This window comes from Protopterus annectens, chromosome 7.part0 (assembly GCF_019279795.1).
Source record: "Protopterus annectens isolate FY-2018-M chromosome 7.part0, PAN1.0, whole genome shotgun sequence".
Lineage (NCBI taxonomy): Eukaryota > Metazoa > Chordata > Ceratodontiformes > Protopteridae > Protopterus > Protopterus annectens.
This window is the reverse complement of record NC_056739.1, coordinates 823,313,767-823,335,642: the sequence shown is the minus strand read 5'-3', so window position 1 is coordinate 823,335,642 and position 21,876 is coordinate 823,313,767. Positions and strand designations below refer to the sequence as shown.

The 21,876-nt window shown below is 41.3% G+C and overlaps 1 protein-coding gene across 1 annotated transcript in view; it reads right to left on the bottom strand.

Annotated features, from left to right (window-relative positions):
- The window catches only part of COPS6 (COP9 signalosome subunit 6), an 839,183-nt gene that overhangs the window by 547,540 nt on the left and 269,767 nt on the right, over positions 1–21,876 (bottom strand). Inside the window, exon 5 of the mRNA XM_044077362.1 lies at positions 1,740–1,802. Within this exon, the coding sequence (XP_043933297.1) occupies positions 1,740–1,802 (63 nt within the window). The remainder of the gene's footprint in view (positions 1–1,739; positions 1,803–21,876) is intronic.

Sequence of the window (21,876 nt, the reverse complement as noted above, 5' to 3'; positions counted from 1 at the left end):
CAGAACCAAACCATATCAAGATAGTGAGTGGAAGACTACAACCAAATCTTTGTGTATACGGCAACTAAATCACAAACAGCATCCTAACAACCTGAGTTAGGGAGTGTGTTAAGCGTTGTCAAGTCAATGTTGACTTGTACCAAGCTACTTAAGGTTGTCCAAATTATAGGTGGCGTTTTCAGGGCAGTGATACAGATAGCTAAGTAAAAGACATCACAATAAGACGGAAGCAAAATGTTTCTTACATAAGACACAAATGGTGAGTCTCCAGCTTTTTCTCAGATAATGTTACGTAAGTTACACATACCAAATGCATACAACCAGCAGAAAGTATATACCCACCAGATAACTACCCCCCAACTCAAGTGTACACACACACACGCGCATCTGTGCACGCACTCGCACACCAACACACACACACACACACACACACACACACACACACACACACACACACACACACACACACACACACACACACACACACACCAGTTGTAACCCCCCCCCCCAAAAAAACCTGGAAGCTGGCTATTTTGAGTTCGCTAACTGCATTAAACAAGTGGGAAGAGCAAGTTGGAGAATGTGTTAATTACTATGATCAACAGAGACAGCATCACTGCAACCATACCTCTCAACTGTCCCGATTTTTAAATAATGTCCACATTTTTGCCTCATATTTTTGGTCTATTCCTCATAAAATTTGTGGTTTTCTGACAAATCACTGGAATGATCCGAGGATTGAAGTTACCAAAATGACATACATTTGAGTTTCACACTTCAAATCCTTCAGAAAATGTATGTCAACACAAATCCTGTTACTCACGTTTATAAGAGCAATATTTAAAATCTGTCCCTATTTTGGGGCCTTTGCCCCCCCCCCCATTTTGTTAGTCTTTGTCCAGACTTCTTGCTCTAAGAGATTGAGAGGTATGACCACAACATAAACCAGCATTCAGACTTTGAAAAATGTGTCAATTTCAGAAACTCACATCTAATGGACACATGACAAACAAATATGATTCAAGATGTAGGTTACGGACCAAGGGATCATGATGTGCGTCTGGAAGGACAAGTTCACTAGTGGTACAAGGAAGAATTTCTTAACATTTTGAAGGCACAGAAATGGACCAAAAATAAAAATTTTCCTGCATGTTCTGTCCCAGTGCTTACCAATTACCAAGTCAACTGCTATACGTATGCTTATTCACTCCCCTTTATGCTGGGTATCGATCAACAACCCAGGCTGCCACCAAGAGATTTTATTCCTTAAACACTAGCTATTTCCCCTCTGCACATACCTTGGCAGCACTCAAGGGTGGGTATTCAATGAGAGATGTCACTTTTGTATGGTAATGTACCACCTTAAATCAGCCCTATCCCCCTTGTAACATGACAACTCCTACCAGGTTTCACGTCTGGACCAGGCATTCAATGATGGTATGCACTGCCCCAAGAATTATGGTGTAAACCCCTTCAACCATGGCAGGTGAGCAGGCAATACCCTGTCTTGCTTCTCCAGTTCCCAAGACCATTACATAAACATTGATCATCTGGGTCACAGTCATCCCTCTGTGCTACAAAGTCAGTTTCAAAGAGACCTTTTATGCTGAGGAAATGAAAGGGAAAAAGATCTCAAGCTGACTATGCAACAGAAAAGCAACTGCAGACAATGTATAGAATTGTAATGGAATAAAGCATTCATTATCTACCATCGCTTTATGGAAACTTTTATTACTTACATCTGTGTGCTTTGTCATAGGATTCAGCTTCAGAAAGAGAGGGCTCTCGATTATCTCGCACACCTAAGAAAGGGACAGATGATCAGAAAGGCCGCTGTGAAAACTTTTCTGCAAGTTTACTCAAAGAACACATTTCTGAACATCAGGATGCAATACATTCTGCATGCTACCAGTTAAGCGCAGGTATTAACTTTCAAACTGCATCCGTATGGCATACAAATCAATAAGGCTAACATCTATCATTTTCAAGATTTTACATCCACTTTTGAGCTGACAGGCAGCTCGCCACTGACTTTCAAAATTTGGTGATACATTTTCGTTTTTAACCCACATGATTTAAGAAATTCAGAAACACAATATCAAAATGTACAGTGTCAAATAACGAAGACTAACAAATATGTAGCAGAAAAAAATGGAACATGCAGAGAAATACATTGTCCCTGGGTAATATAAATAAAGACCAAACAGTGTCATTAATACAGTTAATTTAAGGTTAAGCTTGACTATAAGGTTCAAATGAAGAGTTACGGTAACTACAATGGAAACATGAAGGGGAAAATAATTTAAAGGTGAATCACAATATCTGAGACTGATTCATAGATTTGTAAAAGTCCTAATAAACTTCAGAAATATGGGAGGCATTCTGCGAGTTCAAAATGACCCACAAGCTTTTTTTTCCATTTACTACCACTTAGGCTGCTGTTTGTTACATTTTTAAAAACTGAGTTACAACGTGTTTTGCAACCCAGTTTCTAAATATGTAATATTCGATTTATGAAAACATTTTTGCAAGTATTACACAAATATGTTCACGGGTTCAGGAAAGTAGTAGGCAATCATTCTATAGACCATTACAAGTCTAACCAATACATCATTTTCAGAAATTCCCTCTAGCCTTAAAGAGAGCAATACATAATAGATCAGTGGTGGCAGGGGGTGGGGTTAGAATGCTCAACAACCTAGATTTACCTTGAAGGTGGCAGGAGTGTTTGACATGTAGTGGAAGTCTATTTCAGAAGTGGGAGATACACTGGGAAAGGAACCCACTACATCATTTACTTATCTGTAGATGGAAGTATATGAGGAACTCTTTAGTCTGCAATGAAATAGAAGGCCAAGGAAGGCTGGATCTGTCATGGCTCGAAGTGGTAGACACAGATCATCATGTAGAGGTCTGTAAGAGACTGAGTACAGATAGGGTTAACAGTCTGTCTGAATAAAAGTCTTTAGGCCATTCATCTTTATAGGATCATAGGGGGTTATACTAGGCTAACCACCCTAGAGCCTTTTTAAGCCTAGCCATTCATGCTCCAATCTTTCCCGATTATCAATGCCTACAGGCTTGAACAGTTTTGGTATATGCCTCTGCCTTAGGGCATTGACAAGCTGCTCCTGCCCGTAAGGGCTACAGGCAGTAAAACAGGGGTGAATTTACTATTTCTTGTCCATTGGTCCTAACTGCATTTGAATGGGCTTAAGGAAGGGCTCTGTTTCACATGAATGGGGGGTCTGTGCAACAGAAGGAGTAATCTCCGATACACATACCTGTCCCTCCAACATGTTTTATGTCACAGATGAGGTTTAGCTCCTTAGATCAGGTAATTCTAGTGCTGTTTTGCGAATGTGTAGCAGATTCATCAGGGCTGGATCAGAGAATGCCTTTTAAGTTAAGCATAAATCACCCCTCAGTAATCTGTAAGAGACAGAGTACACGGACAGGACTTTGAGGTGGTCTGCATAGGACATATTATATACACCCTGTATTACTGTAGTGAGGAACCTCTGTGGCCACTCCAACTATTGTACATCCCTGGTCAGGTACATGCTGAAGGGTGCATTTTACTCAATTATTGGTCTAATGAAGGCTGAGAATATACTGGGACTATGATCTCCTTAGATCTTGATGCCATGTCCTGCCTAACAAGTTGCGCCATGCAGAAAGATTTTCTCACAACCATTTACAGCTGGATTCTCTGAGGTCACTAAAGTTGAGTGAGAATTTTAGATAAATTCATTCTAAAAATTGAGTCTTTTGAGAGGAGCGAAGGGGAATTAAGACTTCAATTGATCTGGAGAATATGCCTTAGCAAATCAGATGAGACAGACAGAAGGCTTTCTGAATTACTATGGAGACACGATCAAAAGATAAGGAGTTATCTATCAAACAAGAGTGCCTACATCCCTCACAACATAGCCCAACTCAAAGGTCAGTGTTGCTTACATGATATGATGTGGAAATATTTTGTTTAACAGACTGACTACAGTACATTTTTTGCCACATTTAGTTTCAGACCACTGTCCTTGCACAAACTGTTAAAGTAATCTAACCTATGCTGGAGTAACTGAAAGTCAGTGGAGGAACAACCATCTCCAGATTTACAGTCCTTTGTAAAGTTGGATAATAATCAGACCAGGACTGCTTTCTTAAAAGTCTGAGAAACAGATGCTGTACAGTAGAGGGCCATCATACTTATAATTGTAACCACATGGGTTCTGTCAAGCAGTTTTCCAGCCGCTAACAGATTCATATTCAGGTTTTAAAAAGCCTGTCAATAATGCCTGAGTAAGGAGTAGTGACATGCTGTAATATTTTGGTGATTTTAGAAATTACGGATGAGACGACCTTTGACAAAACTGAATTGATTATAGTCCAGGGTTAAGACATTTTCAATTTTCAGATAAATGAGATCAGAGAAAATAAATTCCATGGCCTTACACATGAGCCTAAAGAGTCTAATGGCTTTATATTTGGGTCACACTTGTGTAATGGACATTACAATGGCTGCTTTTCAGGCTTTAGGAATATAGTCAGAAGTTAAAGCAGGGGTTCAGACAGGCTATATTTGGTACTGATAACCACGCATCCTGATATATTAAGGCCCATAAATGAGGTGTTCTTAGCATTTCAGAGGACTGAGAGGCCTTATGTAGTAATTACTGGGGATGGCTAAGACTGCAGAATCTGTGGAATAGTCAAACTGTGGGTGGACTAAAATTTTCCCTAAATTTGTCAGTTACGATATTAGCTATTTTCACTGGGTCAGACTGGATAGTATTATTGCGGACTAGTTCCAGACATTGCTGGGCGTTAGTTCTTAACTCCTACTGGACTTACATTAATGGAACAGTCATATATTCAACTTTAAGCTTCTTAATGGTACCCTTAAGCATCCCCCATCTGCACTCTTGCAGATGACTAAGGTTTAGTTGTTTAACCAGGCCAATTAACTTGTCAGACATTCAAAACGTATTCAACGCATACCTTAGGCAATCCCAACGCACCCTATTAATGGCGTTTTCTACTTTGACTCATTAGGACTTCTTTTTTCCACTCACATCTCTATGAATCATCACTGTTTTCCTAATGTTACTAAATGTTTGTCTTCCTTCGATGAACCCACAGTGGTCTAGGTTTATTCATTTCATAAGTACCTATGCTTGCCTGCCATAATTGGAATAAAAAGCTTATAATCGTGGTTTAATATGGAGATTGGCCTGCATGAGTCTAAATAAAGAGTTGTGTACTTACCATAACTTGGCATCTGTGTTATCCTATTTTTAAACCCTTCTAGCCAAAGTTATGGCAACCAGGAAGGCCGGTTTCCATGACAAGTATTTGAAATAGCACAAACTGGCAGGCTCAAAAGGACGCTTAGTCAGTAATTGCAGCACTAAGGTTAAGGAGGCAAGGGATCCTTAACAGGGAATCTCAGAAGGAATGCACCTTTCCTGAATGCCTTGCAAAGTCTAGAAGAGAACGTAGACTCACTGTTTTCATGAAAATTAGAAATCACTGCCAACTGAAGCTTAATAATAAAGAAACTTGCCCCTGCCTTGAAAAATGAAGACAAGAACAAAACGATATATGTAACAGAGACAGAAAAAGGATCCAGATTCCTGCTCTTAGCCCAGATAGAAAATCTTTTCCATTTACTACTATAAATGTTTCTGGCGGAGGGTTTCTGGGAGGCTAGGATAATATAACTGATTGGGGACACCAGCCACCGGAATTGGAGAAACAATGCGGTTAGATAAAGCATCCAAAGATTTGAAAGAAGAAGCCCCAAAGGATGGGAGGATCAGATCCTGGAGAGGATCTAGTACCCAGGCAGGATACTACAGATGACACCTTATGAAGGGGAACCATGGTTGACTAGGCCAGAAAGGGGCAATGAGGATCAGAGATGCCCTCAGGCATTGCGCTTTCTGCAAAAGCTTGGGAATAAGAGGGTTAGGATGATAAGTGTAAATGAGACCTAGAGGCCAATCGTGGACTAGAGCATCCCTTGGTGATTCCCCAGGTGGGGTGGGGGATCAGGGCGAAGTACATGCTGCATATGGGGTAGGTTGGGGAGGCAAAAAGATTGCAGCACGGCTGCCCCAGCGGTCAAAAATCTGCTTTGTCACCGTGGGACTGAGGGACCACTTGTGAAGACTCAAGATGGATCTGCTGAGTTTGTTGGCCAAAATGTTGGGAGTCACCGGGTATATTTGTTGCTAGAAGAAAGCATCTGGAGGATGCTGCCCATTCCCACACTCTCATGGCCTCTCTGCACAACAGGTAAGATTGTGTTCCCCCATTTGTTGACATACCAGGCCACTGCCATGTTGTCCATCTGAATTGCAATTGTCCCCAGGTGAGGCAGTTCTGAAAGGCTTGCAACATTATTAGGACTGCTCTCATCTCTAGGATGTTTATTTGCAATTTGCTCTCCACAAGGGACCACGTTCCTTGGACAGTTCCCCCCTGGAAATGCTCCCCCACCCCAACAGGGAAGCCTCTGTGGGCACCGTGGCCTGAGGTGAAGGGAGCGATAAGGGCCTGCCTATGATGAAATCCTGAGATTGAAGTCACCAAAGATGGTGCAGTCTGCACACAGGCGTCAATTTTATGGACATGTACATGGGCTGAGTCAGAGTGGACCACTTGACCGCCAGGGTCCACTGTAAAACCAACATGTGACACTTTGCTAGAGGAACAAGCTGAATGACCATGGCCATGGATCTCAGAGTCCGAAGAATCAAGTGAACCGGAGGATGCGAAAGATCTAAGATTTACATGACCTGCTCCTGGATCAACTGAACTCTACATAGAAGCAATGCTGCAATATCTGAAACGGAGTCTAGCTGGATTCCTATGAACCCCAACTTTTGTGTGGGGAATAGATTTGATTTTGAAAGACTGACAGTAATCCCCAACTGACTGACCAAGAGAAGGACATAATGGATGCTTGTGACAGTCGATACCGTGAGGGTGCCATGAGGAGACAATCAATGAGGTATGGAAAAACCTGAAATCTCTGCAGCCACAGGTGAGCCGCTACCACTGCCATACATTTAATAAACACCTGGGGGGCCATGGTGAGTCCGATGGGTAGGGCTCTGAACTGGTAATGACTGGCCCTTAACTGGAAGCGAAGAGGTCTCCTGGAACACCTGTCAATCTTGATGATAGGAAGTGTCCTGGAGAACGAAGGAGCGCATCCAGCCATCCTTGCATAAGACAGGCAGAATGGACTGAACAGTGGCCATCCGGAACTTGGACATTTTGACCGATAGATTCAACTCGATGTGGTCTAAAATAGGACGCAGGTCCTCAGTCTTTTTTGGCACTAAAAAGAAGAGAGAGTAAGTTCCAGATCCTCTGTCCTGCTGGAACCTATTGGATGGCTCTTTCTTGAAGAAATTGTTTAACTTCCTTGAAGGCTAATTCCCTCTGACAGACTGGAACACCGGGGAGGTATCTTCGTATAGGAGAGGGTTCTAAAAAGGGAATGAGATAACCCGTGCAAACTATGTTTAATACCCACTGATTGGAGGTAATATTTGCCCAAGCTAGTAGGTGAAGGGAAATATGACTCCCGACTGCCTCCAAGGCAGAGCAGTTGGGCAACGCTTCAGTAGCCCTGAAAGGGCTGCTCAGAGAAACGTTCCCTGGAGCCCTGATTCTGCACCCCCCCCCCACCCCACCTCTAGGGTGGCATCTGCCATTGAATCTTCTCCCCCTGCCTCTGGAAGAGGAATCATCAGGAGCGTCCTAGAAGGAAGACTGACTTCTGGAACCACATCTTTCTAGTTCCTCTTCGGGTCTTGGAGAAAGACCTTTGAAGAGTAGATCTTGCCCGCAGACAAAGTCTTCCCTTCCTGCTCACTATATGTCAAAGCGTCCTTCACAGAGAGTCCAAACAGGGTGAACCCATCAAAGGGAGCATTGGTAAAAGACGCTTTGAAGGGTTCCACAAATCCACATAGTCATAACCAAGCATGCCACCTTATAGCTATGCCAGTACCTGCCTCTCGAGATTTATCTTCCACAGCACTGAAAATTAACCTCGAGGAATTAGCCAAGCTTAGAAGACACCTTCTTGAAGTCTTCTGCCGGCAATAGCTCTGTAAGTGAAGTGCTGAGTTCTCTGACCAAGTCCCTTTGGAGGCGCGTAATGTGTGCCACGTAATTAACTGCCCTCAGCCCAAAGGTAGCTGAGGCATACACATGCTTCCTATGCCAGTCTATTGCCTGGGACTCCCTTTTTGGGAGATGGACCATGGAGCTCTGCTTTGGTGGCAGTGGCAACCACGTTGGCATCGACTGGAACTCCTTTGCTCCAGATGGGACGGTCCAAGGGGTGGCTAAGGAATTTACTGGCTCACTTGAGAACTGGCTCCACAGTATCAGGCTCCTCCCAGGACCTGCTGGTGATAAGATCGACCAATTCGTCAGTGGGGGGGACCCCCTGGAAGTAGATGGGCCCATCTCGAATGCCTTCAGAAACATGAACTCTTCTGAAGATGGGGGTTGAGGACACCATCAGCCCTTCTGCTTCAAATCTCAAGGATATCCCCAAAGGAGATATAGTCTAGCAGAGATCTCCTTCATCGAGGTCCGTGTCCTCTGTGAGGGACTTCCGAGGAGGAGTCCGAATGCCTCCTCTTGCACTTTCTCTTCTGAGGTGCTTCCTCCATGGGGGGCTCCAAGAAGGACTCAGAAGATGTGGGGAAGAAAACCCATGAAGGCTAGAATGGTAGGGCTGACCCTGGACAGGATGGGAGGTCTCGCCACCCAAAGCAGAGAGGGGCAGTGATGGACCCGGAGGGGTGGGAGATATAGCTCCCAGTCCTGGAGAAGGTCCTCTCTACCACCTGGAAGGCCAATGGGCTGGAAGCAGTGTTGTCCCCAACCCCGGAGGGCAAAGTTCCTCGGAGAGAAGGGGCAAGCCCTGATACAGCACCATGGCCCCTGGCTTATACCAGTCCAGAGCTATCAAAGGACGAAGCCCCCAGGGGAAGAGATCGGTCCGAAAAATCAGGACCTGACCCCGCTGAGCCAGCGCCGACCACTCCAGCATGGGGTCTTCCCTGATCAGAGGGCAGGAGAACAGGGCAGACCAGGGAGCATGACGGGCTTGAGAAAAAAAGAAATACTAGACCCCACCAGGCTTTGACCACGTGCATCCAGGTCCCAAGATTCTGAAGTCCCTTGGGCTGGAAGCGGAGAATGGAGAGATGGAACTGGAGAAGGTCCTCTAGCCGGATGAACTGGAGACGGCAAAAGCCCCAGCTTTACCTGGGTTTCAGAAAGCTCTTCATCATCCTGTCCATATCAAAAGGCAACAAACTCAAGAAGATATGCCTTTGATAAGTAAGGGTGGATGTGACAAGCCTGTCTGATCAGACAGCCTAGCAGACGTAGCAATCAGATCTGACGAACTGGTTGGATCCGAAGCTGGTCTAGTCTTGACCAGATCCAAGGACCTCTGATCTGTGGAGGCCTTGGAACTAGCAGAAGAATCCAAAGACCTCAGATCTGAAGATCTTGGATCTGAGACGGCCCGGGCTGAAGGCAGTTCCAGGGATCTAGGATCAGACAGAAGCCATCGGAGGCACGGAAGGGGTCTGCCTCTTGGGGTCAGAAGAGGAAGCCTTAGAGGGGGAAACAAGAGGACCCCTCTGCACCATACCATTTAGCAGCAACTTGTTTTGGTGCTCTGCCAAAGCCCTGGGGTTGAATGTGGCACAAACATCGCATTCAACTTCCAGGTGAGGAGTTCCTAAACAATACAGGTACTCATTGTGCGAGTCGGAATTAGGCATCTTCCGACTGCACAAGGAGCACTTTTTAAAACCAGAGAGCATTTCAGGAATAATTTAAAGAACAAAGCCCTAACACTAACAGGGGCACTAGCAACAAAAAGGGCTCCAAACACAGACTAATGGGGGAAACTACACCACACTCAAAACTAGCAAATCTAAGGGAGGGGAGAGGTAAGCTCCTAACGGTAATTGCACTGAAGAGACTAAAGGAGCTAAACCCATCAAGCTAACCTAAGCTAAGTGAACAAAATCAAGTTAAAGTACTTAACTGAAGCAAAAACCAGATAGATCACATCCGTGGCAAACAAGATCTGAAGGTTAGAGGGCACCAGGGGATTATGGGAGAGGGAGGAGCTTGAGCCTTGGATCTGTCTGTGCTACGTTGCTGGCTCAGATCCAGTGTCGGATCCAAGACCCTTCTGTGAGGAATAACAACATGGAGATACATTGGAATTCTTGACTTTTTTGAGGATAACAAAAACAACCATTCTTTTCCATGATTCTATTACTTTGTTCAACATCACCCACCCAGATTTTTCACTATTCATCTCATTGAGTTTTTTTCTGCATTTTATTTATTCTCCCTAATCTCATCCTCTATTAGTGGGGGACCACAGGTAAATTTCCTTCTTCTTCTGTCAAATTTGTAATGTCTACCTCTTCCTACAATCTCCTTAGTGGTTCCTCTTTCCTTATTGCTCTCTGACCCTCTTCATAAAGTAATCCTAGTTTAATGGTAGCAAGGTTAATACTAGTCATTTTAACAATGTTGCCCTAATTAATTAATGTAAAAAATAAAAGAAATATGTCACTTTCTCCAGCCAATGCTCAACTTGTGCTCATTATATAGTACTACACAAATAAAATGCCAACACAGTACTTCATTCATCATACTTAAATAACTTCATCATTATGAGAAAAAATAAGTTATGTACTCACTATAACTTCCCATGCTTGTTGTCCATCTCACCTTCATTCTTACTGGTTGGGTTCGGAACCAATCCTCGGTTCCGACTCATCCGTATACTACAGCTTGAGGTCTTCTACTGGCTCATGGCTGTATCCCTATCCCATCATTTATTTATTTTTTTTAATTTATTTATTTATTTAATTTATTTAACATTTGTTGACTGCTCTAGATCTTGTTTGCTGATAACCGTAGGTACTTAAGGTACTATCAAGACATCTTATGAAGACAACGAAGAAGGTCAGAGACACACTTGACAAAGAAAGAACCTCTTTGTCCTCCAGGAGCCATAGGTACGGGGAAGGAGGGTGGGATGCAAGAATGAAGGTGAGATGGACAACAAACATGGAACGTTACAGTGAGTACATAATTTCTTTATGTTATGTTATCCTACCTCGCCTTCATTCTTATTGGTTGGGACAGCATTCCTAGCACCATATTTCTTGGGTGGCTCACGGGAGTATATTCTTCAGGACAGTGGACCCAAAGGAGGCCCTGTCCCTGGAGGCCAAAACTACTTTGTAATGAATGATAAAGATATGAGGTGTTGCTCAAGTCGCAGCAGCACAAATGCTATCAAGTGGCAGTCTAGCTCGAAAGGCAGAAGAGGTTGCCATGGCTCTTGTAGAATGACCTTTGAATTTAAAGGGGAGAATTTTTTTTATTAGAATTATATATAAAACTAATAGTCTGAAAGCCATTTTGAAAGTGTGACCTTAGATATAGGGGCACCTTTCTTTGCTTCTGAAAATGACACAGATAACTGATCAGATTTCCTGATGTCCTTTGTCCTATGCAAGTAGATGCGTAACTGTCTATGTACATCTAGTTGGTGAAGCTTATATTCTACCTTGTTGCCATGGTTTGGGAAAAAAACTGGTAACTTTATGGACTAATTCAGGTTAGACTCTGAGCGCACTTTTGGCAGGAAAGGATGGGTTTGTTCGAATGAATACTCTGTCTTTGTGAAAAAGCATATAAGGTAGCTTGATCGATAATGCTTGAATCTCTGAAAATCTTCTAGCAGAAGTGATGGCAATCAACATACTTGTTTTCCCCATTAAAAATTTTAGATCACGTGATGACGCACGTTCAAAGGGGAAAAGGATCAAACAAGAAAGAACAAAGTTTAGATCCCATGGTGGTAAGGGGTGTTTTTACGGGTGGTCTTAGTACCCTTCAGGAAGGCTTTGCATAGTTTGTAGGACATCGAGTTACGGGCGAAATTGCTTATATGGAAATTAGATATTGTTGCTAACTGTACACAAATGGTAGCTGCAGCTGCACCCTCATTAAATAGTTTTGCCAGAAATTCGAGAATAGAAGTTATAGGAGCAGAAAAGGGGTCAACGTGTTTTGTCAAAGCCCAGTAAGAAAACTTTTTCCATTTACTGATATATAATTTTCTCGTTGAGGCCTTATGAGAAGAGATCAAGATATGTTTGACCGAATGAGGGAGGTTAGGAAGCCTGGCTATAATTGGAATTGGAGCAGCCAAGCTGTCAATTTGAGGGTTTGAAGACAAGGGTGGAGCGTTCTGGACGTATGAGTCAAAAGGTCTGGAACTGGGTCCAGAACCCACGGCTCCTCCTGAAGATGAGGCCAAAGGAAGGGGAACCAAATCTGATGAGGCCAGTATGTGGCAATGAGAATCAGCTTACTTCCTAATGAGCTGGCTTTCTGGAGAACCTTGGGTATTAGAGGGAAGGCATAAAGAAGTCCCAAGGGCCAATCGTGTACAAGTGCATCCCTTGGTGACTCCCCCGGAGGGGGGAATCAGGGCAAAATAGCTGCTGCATTTGTCATTCAGGATGTGGCAAAAAGGTCGCAGCAAGGCTGGCCCTATTTTTGGAAGATTATCTCACTAACTCTTGTTTTAGGGACCACTCGTGAGGCAAGAAAATTGCTGTACTGACTTTGTCTGCTATCACATTGGATTTCCCCGGGATGTGCATTGCTATCAGAAAGCAATGGGATAGGATCACCCACTGCCATACTCTGGACAACCTCTCGACAAAGGGGGGAGAGACCTGGTCCCTCCTTTTTGTTTATGTACCAGACAACCGACATGTTTTCTGTCTGTACTGCAATTGTTCCCAGCGAGAAAGAGTTCTGGAGTGCCTGCAATGTCAAAAGCACTGCTCTCATATCTAGGATACTGATGTGCAAATGGGCCTCGTGATCTTGCCAAGTGCCTTGGAATGTCCTTCACAGATAATGCCCCCCCCATCTGGGAGGCGTCCATGGTCACTGTGGCCACAGGCTGTGGGGAAAGAAAGGTGTGACCCGATGTCATGTGACTGGACAGAAGCCACCAGCAAAGGTCCTTCTTGGAGGACTCAACAGAATTTGGTGATTCATGGGTAGTTCCTGCAAAGACCACTGGGTGAATAGCAGCCACTGCAGAATTCTCATGTGCATGCGTGCTAGTGGAACTAAACTTATTACTGCTACCATGGTTCCCAAGACTTTCAAAACTGTCCTTGTCTGTACTCTTGTTTTGGAGAGAAGGTTGGAGACTTGCTGTCTCAGAACTAAGACTTTCTGCAGGAAGTTCTGCCATCATGTTCATTGTGTCTAGATCTGCTCCTAAAAACATGACATGTTGCGATGGCAACAAGGCAGATTTTTTTGTAATTTATTGTGATTCCCGGGTGAGAGCAGAGAGAGAGAGAGAGAGAGAGAGAGAGAGTTGTGTCGCTTGACTGCAGTAGTACATGCTTGGTGGTGGCAGTTAGGAGCCAGTCATCTAGATTATGGAAACACTCGGAATCCTAGATGTCTCAGGTGAGCCATGACTACTGCCATGCATTTGGTGAACACTCTGGGGACTGTAAAAAACAAAGCCAAGTAAACTAAACAAATGAAAAAACACAGGAGGAGGTAACAGGAAGCAATAGGCAAACTCCAAAAAATAGCGTACCAGAAATTTATTTGTCCGCTTTCATCAACCGACTTCATCAGAATAAATCAACAATAAAGTATCATCCTTAAATACACTTATCAATTAAATACAATTACATACTTAATTAAAATGAATTCTAATTAAACAATTAAATGAACACTATGTAAAAAGAGAAGCTACATCAGCTTTGTTTTTGACACACAGCTTACGGTCCTTTAAAAAACATTTTAAATTAATAAATTCATTCAAACCTGGTGTCCTATCTGATTTCAACTTAATTTGCCAAATGGCTTCTCTTTGTTCTAAAAAGTTTTTAAAATCCCCATCCCTCATGTCAATGGAACATACTTCCAATACAGAAAAAGAAAACTTCTTAAAAGAACTACACAAAGAAGAATGCTTGTATAATGCATTAGTGTCATCCTTAGTTTTTATTGCATATAGGTGCTCTTTTACACATGTACTTAATCTCCTAGTGGTCATTCCAACATAAAATGCTGGACAAGTGGAACATAAACCTATATAAACCACCCCACTTGTATTACAATTCACAAAACCAGGTACTTCGAAGGTTCTATCAATAGTAGTAACCGTAATATATGGTCCAGTGGAAATGAACCTACACATTTTACATTGATGGCAACAATGCATGCCTTTTTTATGGGTAAATGGAGAAATAATTTTGGTTTCTTTACACTCTAAAATTCTCTTAATGTTTTGGCTATTGCGAAAAACAAACTGTGGTTTAGTACCCACTATGTCATGGATCTCAGAATTACCATGAATAATTCTCCAATTACTTTCTAAAATAGACATTATGTGAAAACTGTCATTGTTCATCTCCAAGGAACAAATCAGGTTAGGATCAACTTGAGGGGTGGACTCACTCGCCAAAAAATGGTCATTGGCTTCAAGAGATGTGGTCAAAATAGCCGGATAGTTGTTAACACGTTTCCTTAAAATCTCATTACTGGTGTTTTCTAAAATCCTTTTATCATAACCTCTTTGCAAAAACAAAGAAGTTATGAATTTAAACTCTTCAACCAAGTCACAATCCCTAGTGGTCATGCGACAAGCCCTAATATATTGACCCCTAGGTATATTTTTTACTACGTGTCTAGAATGGTTACTTGAATAATGTAAATAACCATTGGTAAAGGTTTTTTTACGATGAATACAACTATGAAACATGTGATCAACCAGATCCCACCATAAGTGAACATCCAGGAAATTAACCGCAAGACCCACATCCCCCTTAGTGAATCTTAAAAAAGTTGGAAGTGAATTAACTTCCATAATAAAATTTTCAACTGTACTGGAATTTCCTTCAATAACAAAAATCAAGTCATCAATAAACCTACAAAAAAATACAATGTTGAATTTCTCCTTTAACAAAGGGATAAATTCAAATTCCCACCACGCCATAACCAAATTGGCGTAGGCAGGAGCAGCTGGAGAACCCATTGCAACACCTCTTTTCTGCTTATAATAAGTTTTATCAAAAAGAAAAAAATTATTGTATAAAATGAGTTCAATAAACATACAAATCGTGTTAATCATATTGCTAGAATAGTAGTTTTTCCTACATAAAAAATTCCTTACTGATTCAACCCCGTCATCATGAGGGATACTGGTGTATAAAGACACCACGTCAATGGTAAAAATAATATGCCGTTGAGGGTTAAAAATAGAAGTTTCAAAAAAAACCTTTCAGTTTACTTAAAAAATGCCAGGAGTCTTTAACAAAAGATGCTTCATGAACCAGTAGGGACCCCAAAACTGAATCAATAATCAAAGACACTCCTTCAGTAATAGAATGTGGTGAAGAAACAATTGGTCTCAAAGGTGGATTATTCAAACTTTTATGTGTTTTTGGGATACCGAAAATTACACCTATTCTAGGTTGTGAAACTACACAAAAATCATATAAATCTGAAGTAATATCCCCTGACAAAAAAGCATCATATAAATGAGAATGTATAAGACGAAAATGTTTATGTATATCAAAAAAAGAAATCTGTTCGTATTCATCAACATTACTTAAGATTTCTAACATGCTATTTCTATATCTATCCTGGTCCATGATGACAATGTTGGCTCCCTTATCTCCCTTAAGGAGAAATTCAACATTGTATTTTTTTGTAGGTTTATTGATGACTTGATTTTTGTTATTGAAGGAAATTCCAGTACAGTTGAAAATTTTATTATGGAAGTTAATTCACTTCCAACTTTTTTAAGATTCACTAAGGGGGATGTGGGTCTTGCGGTTAATTTCCTGGATGTTCACTTATGGTGGGATCTGGTTGATCACATGTTTCATAGTTGTATTCATCGTAAAAAAACCTTTACCAATGGTTATTTACATTATTCGAGTAACCATTCTAGACACATAGTAAAAAATATACCTAGGGGTCAATATATTAGGGCTTGTCGCATGACCACTAGGGATTGTGACTTGGGTGAAGAATTTAAATTCATAACTTCCTTGTTTTTGCAAAGAGGTTATGATAAAAGCACTTTAGAAAACACCAGCAATGAGATTTTAAGGAAACGTGTTAACAACTATCCGGCTATTTTGACCACATCTCTTGAAGCTAACGATCATTTTTTGGTGAGTAAGTTCACCCCTCAGGTTGATTCTAACCTGATTTGTTCCTTAGAGATGAACAATGACAGTTTTTACATAAAGTCTATTTTAGAAAGTAATTGGAGAATTATTCATGGTAATTCTGAAATCCATGACATAGTGGGTACTAAACCACAGTTTGTTTTTCGTAATAGCCAAAACATTAATAGAATTTTGGAGTATAAAGAAACCAAAATTAGTTCTTCATTTACCCATAAAAAAGGCATGCATTGTTGCCATCAATGTAAGATTTGTAGGTTCATTTCCATTGGTCCATATATCGCAGTTACTACTGTTGATAGAACATTCGAAGTACCTGGTTTTGTAAATTGTAATACAAGTGGTGTGGTTTATATAGGTTTATGTTCCGCTTGTCCGGCATTTTATGTCGGAATGACCACCAGGAGATTAAGTACCCGTATAAAAGAGCACCTATATGCAATAAAAACTAAGGATGACACTAATGCATTATACAAGCATTCTTCTTTGTGTAGTTCCTTTAAGAAGTTTTCTTTTTCTGTATTGGAAGTATGTTCCATTGACATGAGGGATGGGGATTTTAAAAACTTTTTAGAACAAAGAGAAGCCATTTGGCAAATTAAGTTGAAATCAGATAGGGCACCAGGCTTGAATGAATTTATTAATTTAAAATGTTTTTTAAAGGACCGTAAGCTGTGTGTCAAAAATAAAGCTGATGTAGCTTCTCTTTTTATATAATGTTCATTTAATTGTTTAATTAGAACTCATTTTAATTAAGTATGTAATTGTATTTAATTGATAGGTGTATTTAAGGAAGATATTTTATTGTTGATTTATTCTGATGAAGTCGTTTGATGAAAGCGGACAAATAAATTTCTGGTACGCTATTTTTTGGAGTTTGCCTATTGCTTCCTGTTACCTCCTCCTGTGTTTTTTCATTTGTACTCTGGGGACTGTACTGAGACCAAAGGGCAGAGCTCGAAACTGGTAATGACTGGCTCCCAGCTAGAAGCGCAGATGACTCCTGGATGGCCTGTCCATCTTTATGTGGTAGTACGCATCCTGTAGGTCTACAGAGCACATCCAATTGCCTTGTCCCAAAAAGAGAAGCCTCGACTGCAGTGTTACCATCCAGAACTTGGTCTTTTTTACTGATTCGTTTAATCTGCTGAGATCCAAAATTGGTCTCCAGTCCCATGTTCTTTTTGGGCACTAAAAAGAATCTTGAATAAGTTCCAGATCCTATTTGGTCTGCTGGGACTCTCTGGATGACTCTTGTCTAGCAACTTTTGAATTTCTAGAGTTGCTTGATCCCTTTGATGGAGTGGAACATCCGGGGTTTTCTTTATGTTTGAGACGGGAAGAGAAAACTATATGGAGTATCCTCTGGATATGATACTTTGTACCCACTGGTCTTATTTCCAGCCAGGCTTTTAGGTACAAAAATAATCGACCCTCGACTCCCTGCAGAGATGGACAGACTGGCCTCCCTTCAAGAGCACTGAAAGGGCCTACCAGGGAAAGAATCCCTGTCGCCCTGGTTTTGCGGACTCTCCTGTGCCACATGGACGGTGTCTTCCATTTGTACTTCCCTATCTGCTCCTACGGGAAGAGTCATCACGTGTGTCCTGAAAAAACTTTCTGGGGTTTATGGAACCATGTCTTTCCCCTCTTCTGACCTTTTGGATAAGGTCTAGAAGGTACGGAAAAACAGACTCCTATGGCAGAGAGAGTTTTTCCTTCTTGTTCACAACTGGTTAGAGTCTCCTTAACTTTTAGCCTGAACAACGACAGGCCATCGAATGGGGTATTAATAAAGGAAGATTTGAAAGGTTCGGCAAAGTCGCATAAGTGCATCCAGGAATGTGTCTCCTTAGGGAAATCCTGAAGTCGCTGCTCTGCTCGCTCCATCTGCTGCATAAGAAAGGAGCATCATGAAGGAGTTGACCACAGAATTTAAGGTAGAGCTGAAAGAAATCTTGTCTGATACCCCTGCAGCTACTGTACCTTGGACAGTATCTCCTAGCTCCTTTAAGAGATCTTTGCAGCCTTGTAAAATGCATCAGACAGTTCAACGATCTGAGTGCAAAAGTCGCTGAAGAAAACATGCGCTTCCCATATCTGTCCATCATACGAGACTCCTTGTTCGGTGGATGGACAGATAAGGATGTTTCAGAAAGTTCCTTTTTGGTGGCTGCTTCCACCACCACAACATCTACATGGACAACCTTGGTCAGGAAGTCTTTATCTGTAGGGGCTGTGATGAACTTATTTGGCCTCCTAGGGACAGGCTCCACAGCATCTGGAGACTCCTATGCTTTTTCACTAACTAGTTCAATAAGTTTGTCGTAAGGCGGAGACATCCAAGTGGCTGAAGGATAAGACCCAAAGGCCTTCAGGAAGACAGACTCCTTATCAAAAGGGTTGTTGGGCTTCCAGCTACCTCTCTGCTTAAGGATTTCTAGGATGTCTGCAAAGGAGACATCCTCAGGGGGTGACCTTGGGGACCCTTCCGACTCGAGGTCATCAGAGGTGACCGACTCCTTTGGGGAGTCCAAATGCATCCTCTTGCAGAGTCTCTTACGAGGGACCTCTTCAGAAGTGTATTTTGGAGAGGTTTTGGAAGAGAGGGGTTCACCTGATGGGGACCTAGGGTCTCTGCTGGTCTGTGGATGGTGTGATGCAGAGACGGACGCTGGTGCCTTAGGGAGAGGAATGTCAGAACCCCTGAATGGAGCTGAGGAGACAGCATCCTACTCATTGGCTCAAATGCCCCCTTCCCTGATCCATAAGACATCTCCAGCTCCGAAGAGCCAGAAGAAATCCCCAGAACCAAGGGAGTTGACTCCAAAACAGATGTAGGAGCTGAGCTCATCCACGACGAAGCCCTGAGAGGTAAGTTTGGATCAGACAAATGTCCGATCCAACTCCTCTCCCCAGACCTGACTGAAGAGAGTCGACTCCTAGACTCCTCAGACAGGACAGAGGATGTCAGAGTAGACATCTGTTCCAAAGATGCCAGGATGGTTCTTGGCACCGATGGTTCCACAACAGTCCGTTCCAAGCATTCCGGCTGCAAGATCCCAGGTTGGCTCAGAGGAGGAATTGATGTCAGTGGGATAGTCTTGGCTGCCTCCGAATCTCTGTGGGTTGGAGCCAAAAGGAGTTTGGCCAGTGCCAGTGTCTTCAGAAGCCTATGCACCACCCTAGCCACATCATTGTCCAAACGACTCCTGGAGGACTTAGAGAGAGTAGGGGATCTGACTGAGTGCAAAATAGGTGACTTCAGAACAGGATTAACCAGCTCCAATTCTGGGGACCAGGTCCTGAGTTCAAACTTCACAGGCACCAAAAACAGCTGGTGCAGATGAAACAGATTTTGTCGGTCCTGAAATAGTCAGAGCCGGAGATACAATTTTGCTTCATTTTTTAACAGGCTCTGATTGTCCTGAAGAGAGACAAGATACTTTAGTGAATTTGTCCGATTTCCATGCAGGTGATTTCGCTGATCCTGAAGTGCCCGGACTTTCTTCTAGAACTTCCTGAAAGGAGAACTTCAATAAGCCTCTCACAATTAGCTTGTTTTTTCACTCTAGCAGCACTCTGGAGCTGAATGAGTGACATATGGAACAGGACTCTTAAAGATGTACTGCTCCCAAGCAGTAGACACAAACAGTATGGGAGTCAGTTATCAACATCTTCTGGCTGCATTTACTACATTTTTTTAAAGCCCGAAGGCTTAGTTTCCTTATGCTCCTTGGACACATGTAAAATCAGTCTATACACACACACACACACACACACACACACACACACACACACACAAGCAAAACAACAACTATAATAACTACTAAACACCTACCGTATAATATATAAAATATCAAACTTATCTTTTTTTTTTATATAGAAACTTCAACAAAGAAGAGAAGGGAAAGAAGTTGGGTTGCCCTCTAACTAAAAATGGGCAGCAGCAGCCCTCTAACTTAAACGGGCTGACACGTTTCTAAAAACTGTAATTGGTGAAAAAATTAACTGGGATAGGGAGAAACAAGGCCTAATGAAACAAAAGCAACAACACAGCAAAAAAAATCCCTGACTACAACATCTACAAGAATAGTAAACGCTAACTTTGTTTTAAAATAGAATAAGAACATTTTTGAAAAAAAGGAGTAATAATGGTTAGTTCACTTAGCCAGAGCCAAGATGGAAGTCTTCGATCTGTTTAACAGCAAATGAGATCTGGGGAGCTTCACTAGAGCATGATGGGATAGGGATACAGCCACAAGCCAGTGGAAGACCTCAAGCTTTAGTATATGGCCAAGTCAGAACTAAGGATCGGTTCCGAACCCAACCAGTAAGAATGAAGGCGAGAGAGGACAACATAACATTAATGCATTAACAATCTTTAAAAGTTATTCCAAGTCATGTGATACTGCCTGTCCATTCAATATCCACAAATATTAAGCATTAAATTAAAGCAACCATACACTTTTATATTAAACAATGTTAAGTTATTATAACTAATTAATTGGAGAACAACTTACTTTAACATCCCCATCAATAAACAACGAAAAAAAGAACTTTTAAAACACTACTTTTTTTTTTCTATAATATTTTTATTAATATTTTAAGGAAAAAATACAGGATTACAAAAAAAAATCTGAAACATAAAATAATATAAATATATAATAATAATCACTTTAAGAAACAAATAAAACGTTAACTATTTACAATATATACAAAGCCTGAAACCAACAAAATAATAACTGAAACAAGACCATTATAACTACAGTCCAGAATACTTAAGATGAAGATAAAAAATGAATCGGGGCCAAAACCTTCATCCAAGGATTATTCCTTAGTTTATTTGGGTAAATTCTTCCTACTTTTACTTTGATTTAACTGCAACTTCCTTAGAAGAGTAAGTACGTCTTCAAATTTTGTTTCTGAGGAAGATTTCCAGTTCCTAGTGATGGTTTTCCTGGCTAAGGCTAGTATTGTCCCAAGTTAAATAAGAAATCTTTCTTTTATCTTTTCTTAGAGCATTAAAAAGAACAATTTCCTTTGTTAAAATAAATGTATCATTCCATAGTGCTTTTAAAAAAAATCTTGCATTCTTATCTAAAAGTCTGAATCATGTGGCAATCAAAAACATATGTGACCAATTAGCTTTAATTTCCTTATTACATCTCTAACAGCCAGCAAGATTTTCTTTTGTCATTTTACCAAGTCTAGCAGGGGATATGAATGATCCAAACAAATATTTCCAAGAAAATATACTCCAATAAAGGGTACAATATATTTTTAATAGAGAAAAAAAGTTGAGTTTTATTTGGTAAGTAAAAGTCATGGAAAATTCGTTAGTAAAGAAGTTCCAAAATTTGTTATCCAAGTTTAAACAATTACTGGCTAACGTTTGATAAACTTTTGCAATTAAATTATTAAATTCTTGATGTTTATAAGTGATTTTAGGTAACAGCAGTATCCATTCTGGAAACTCAAGTAATGTAAATTTATTAAAATGCAAATTTAGATTGGAATGTTGTTAAAACTATTTGTAAATACATTT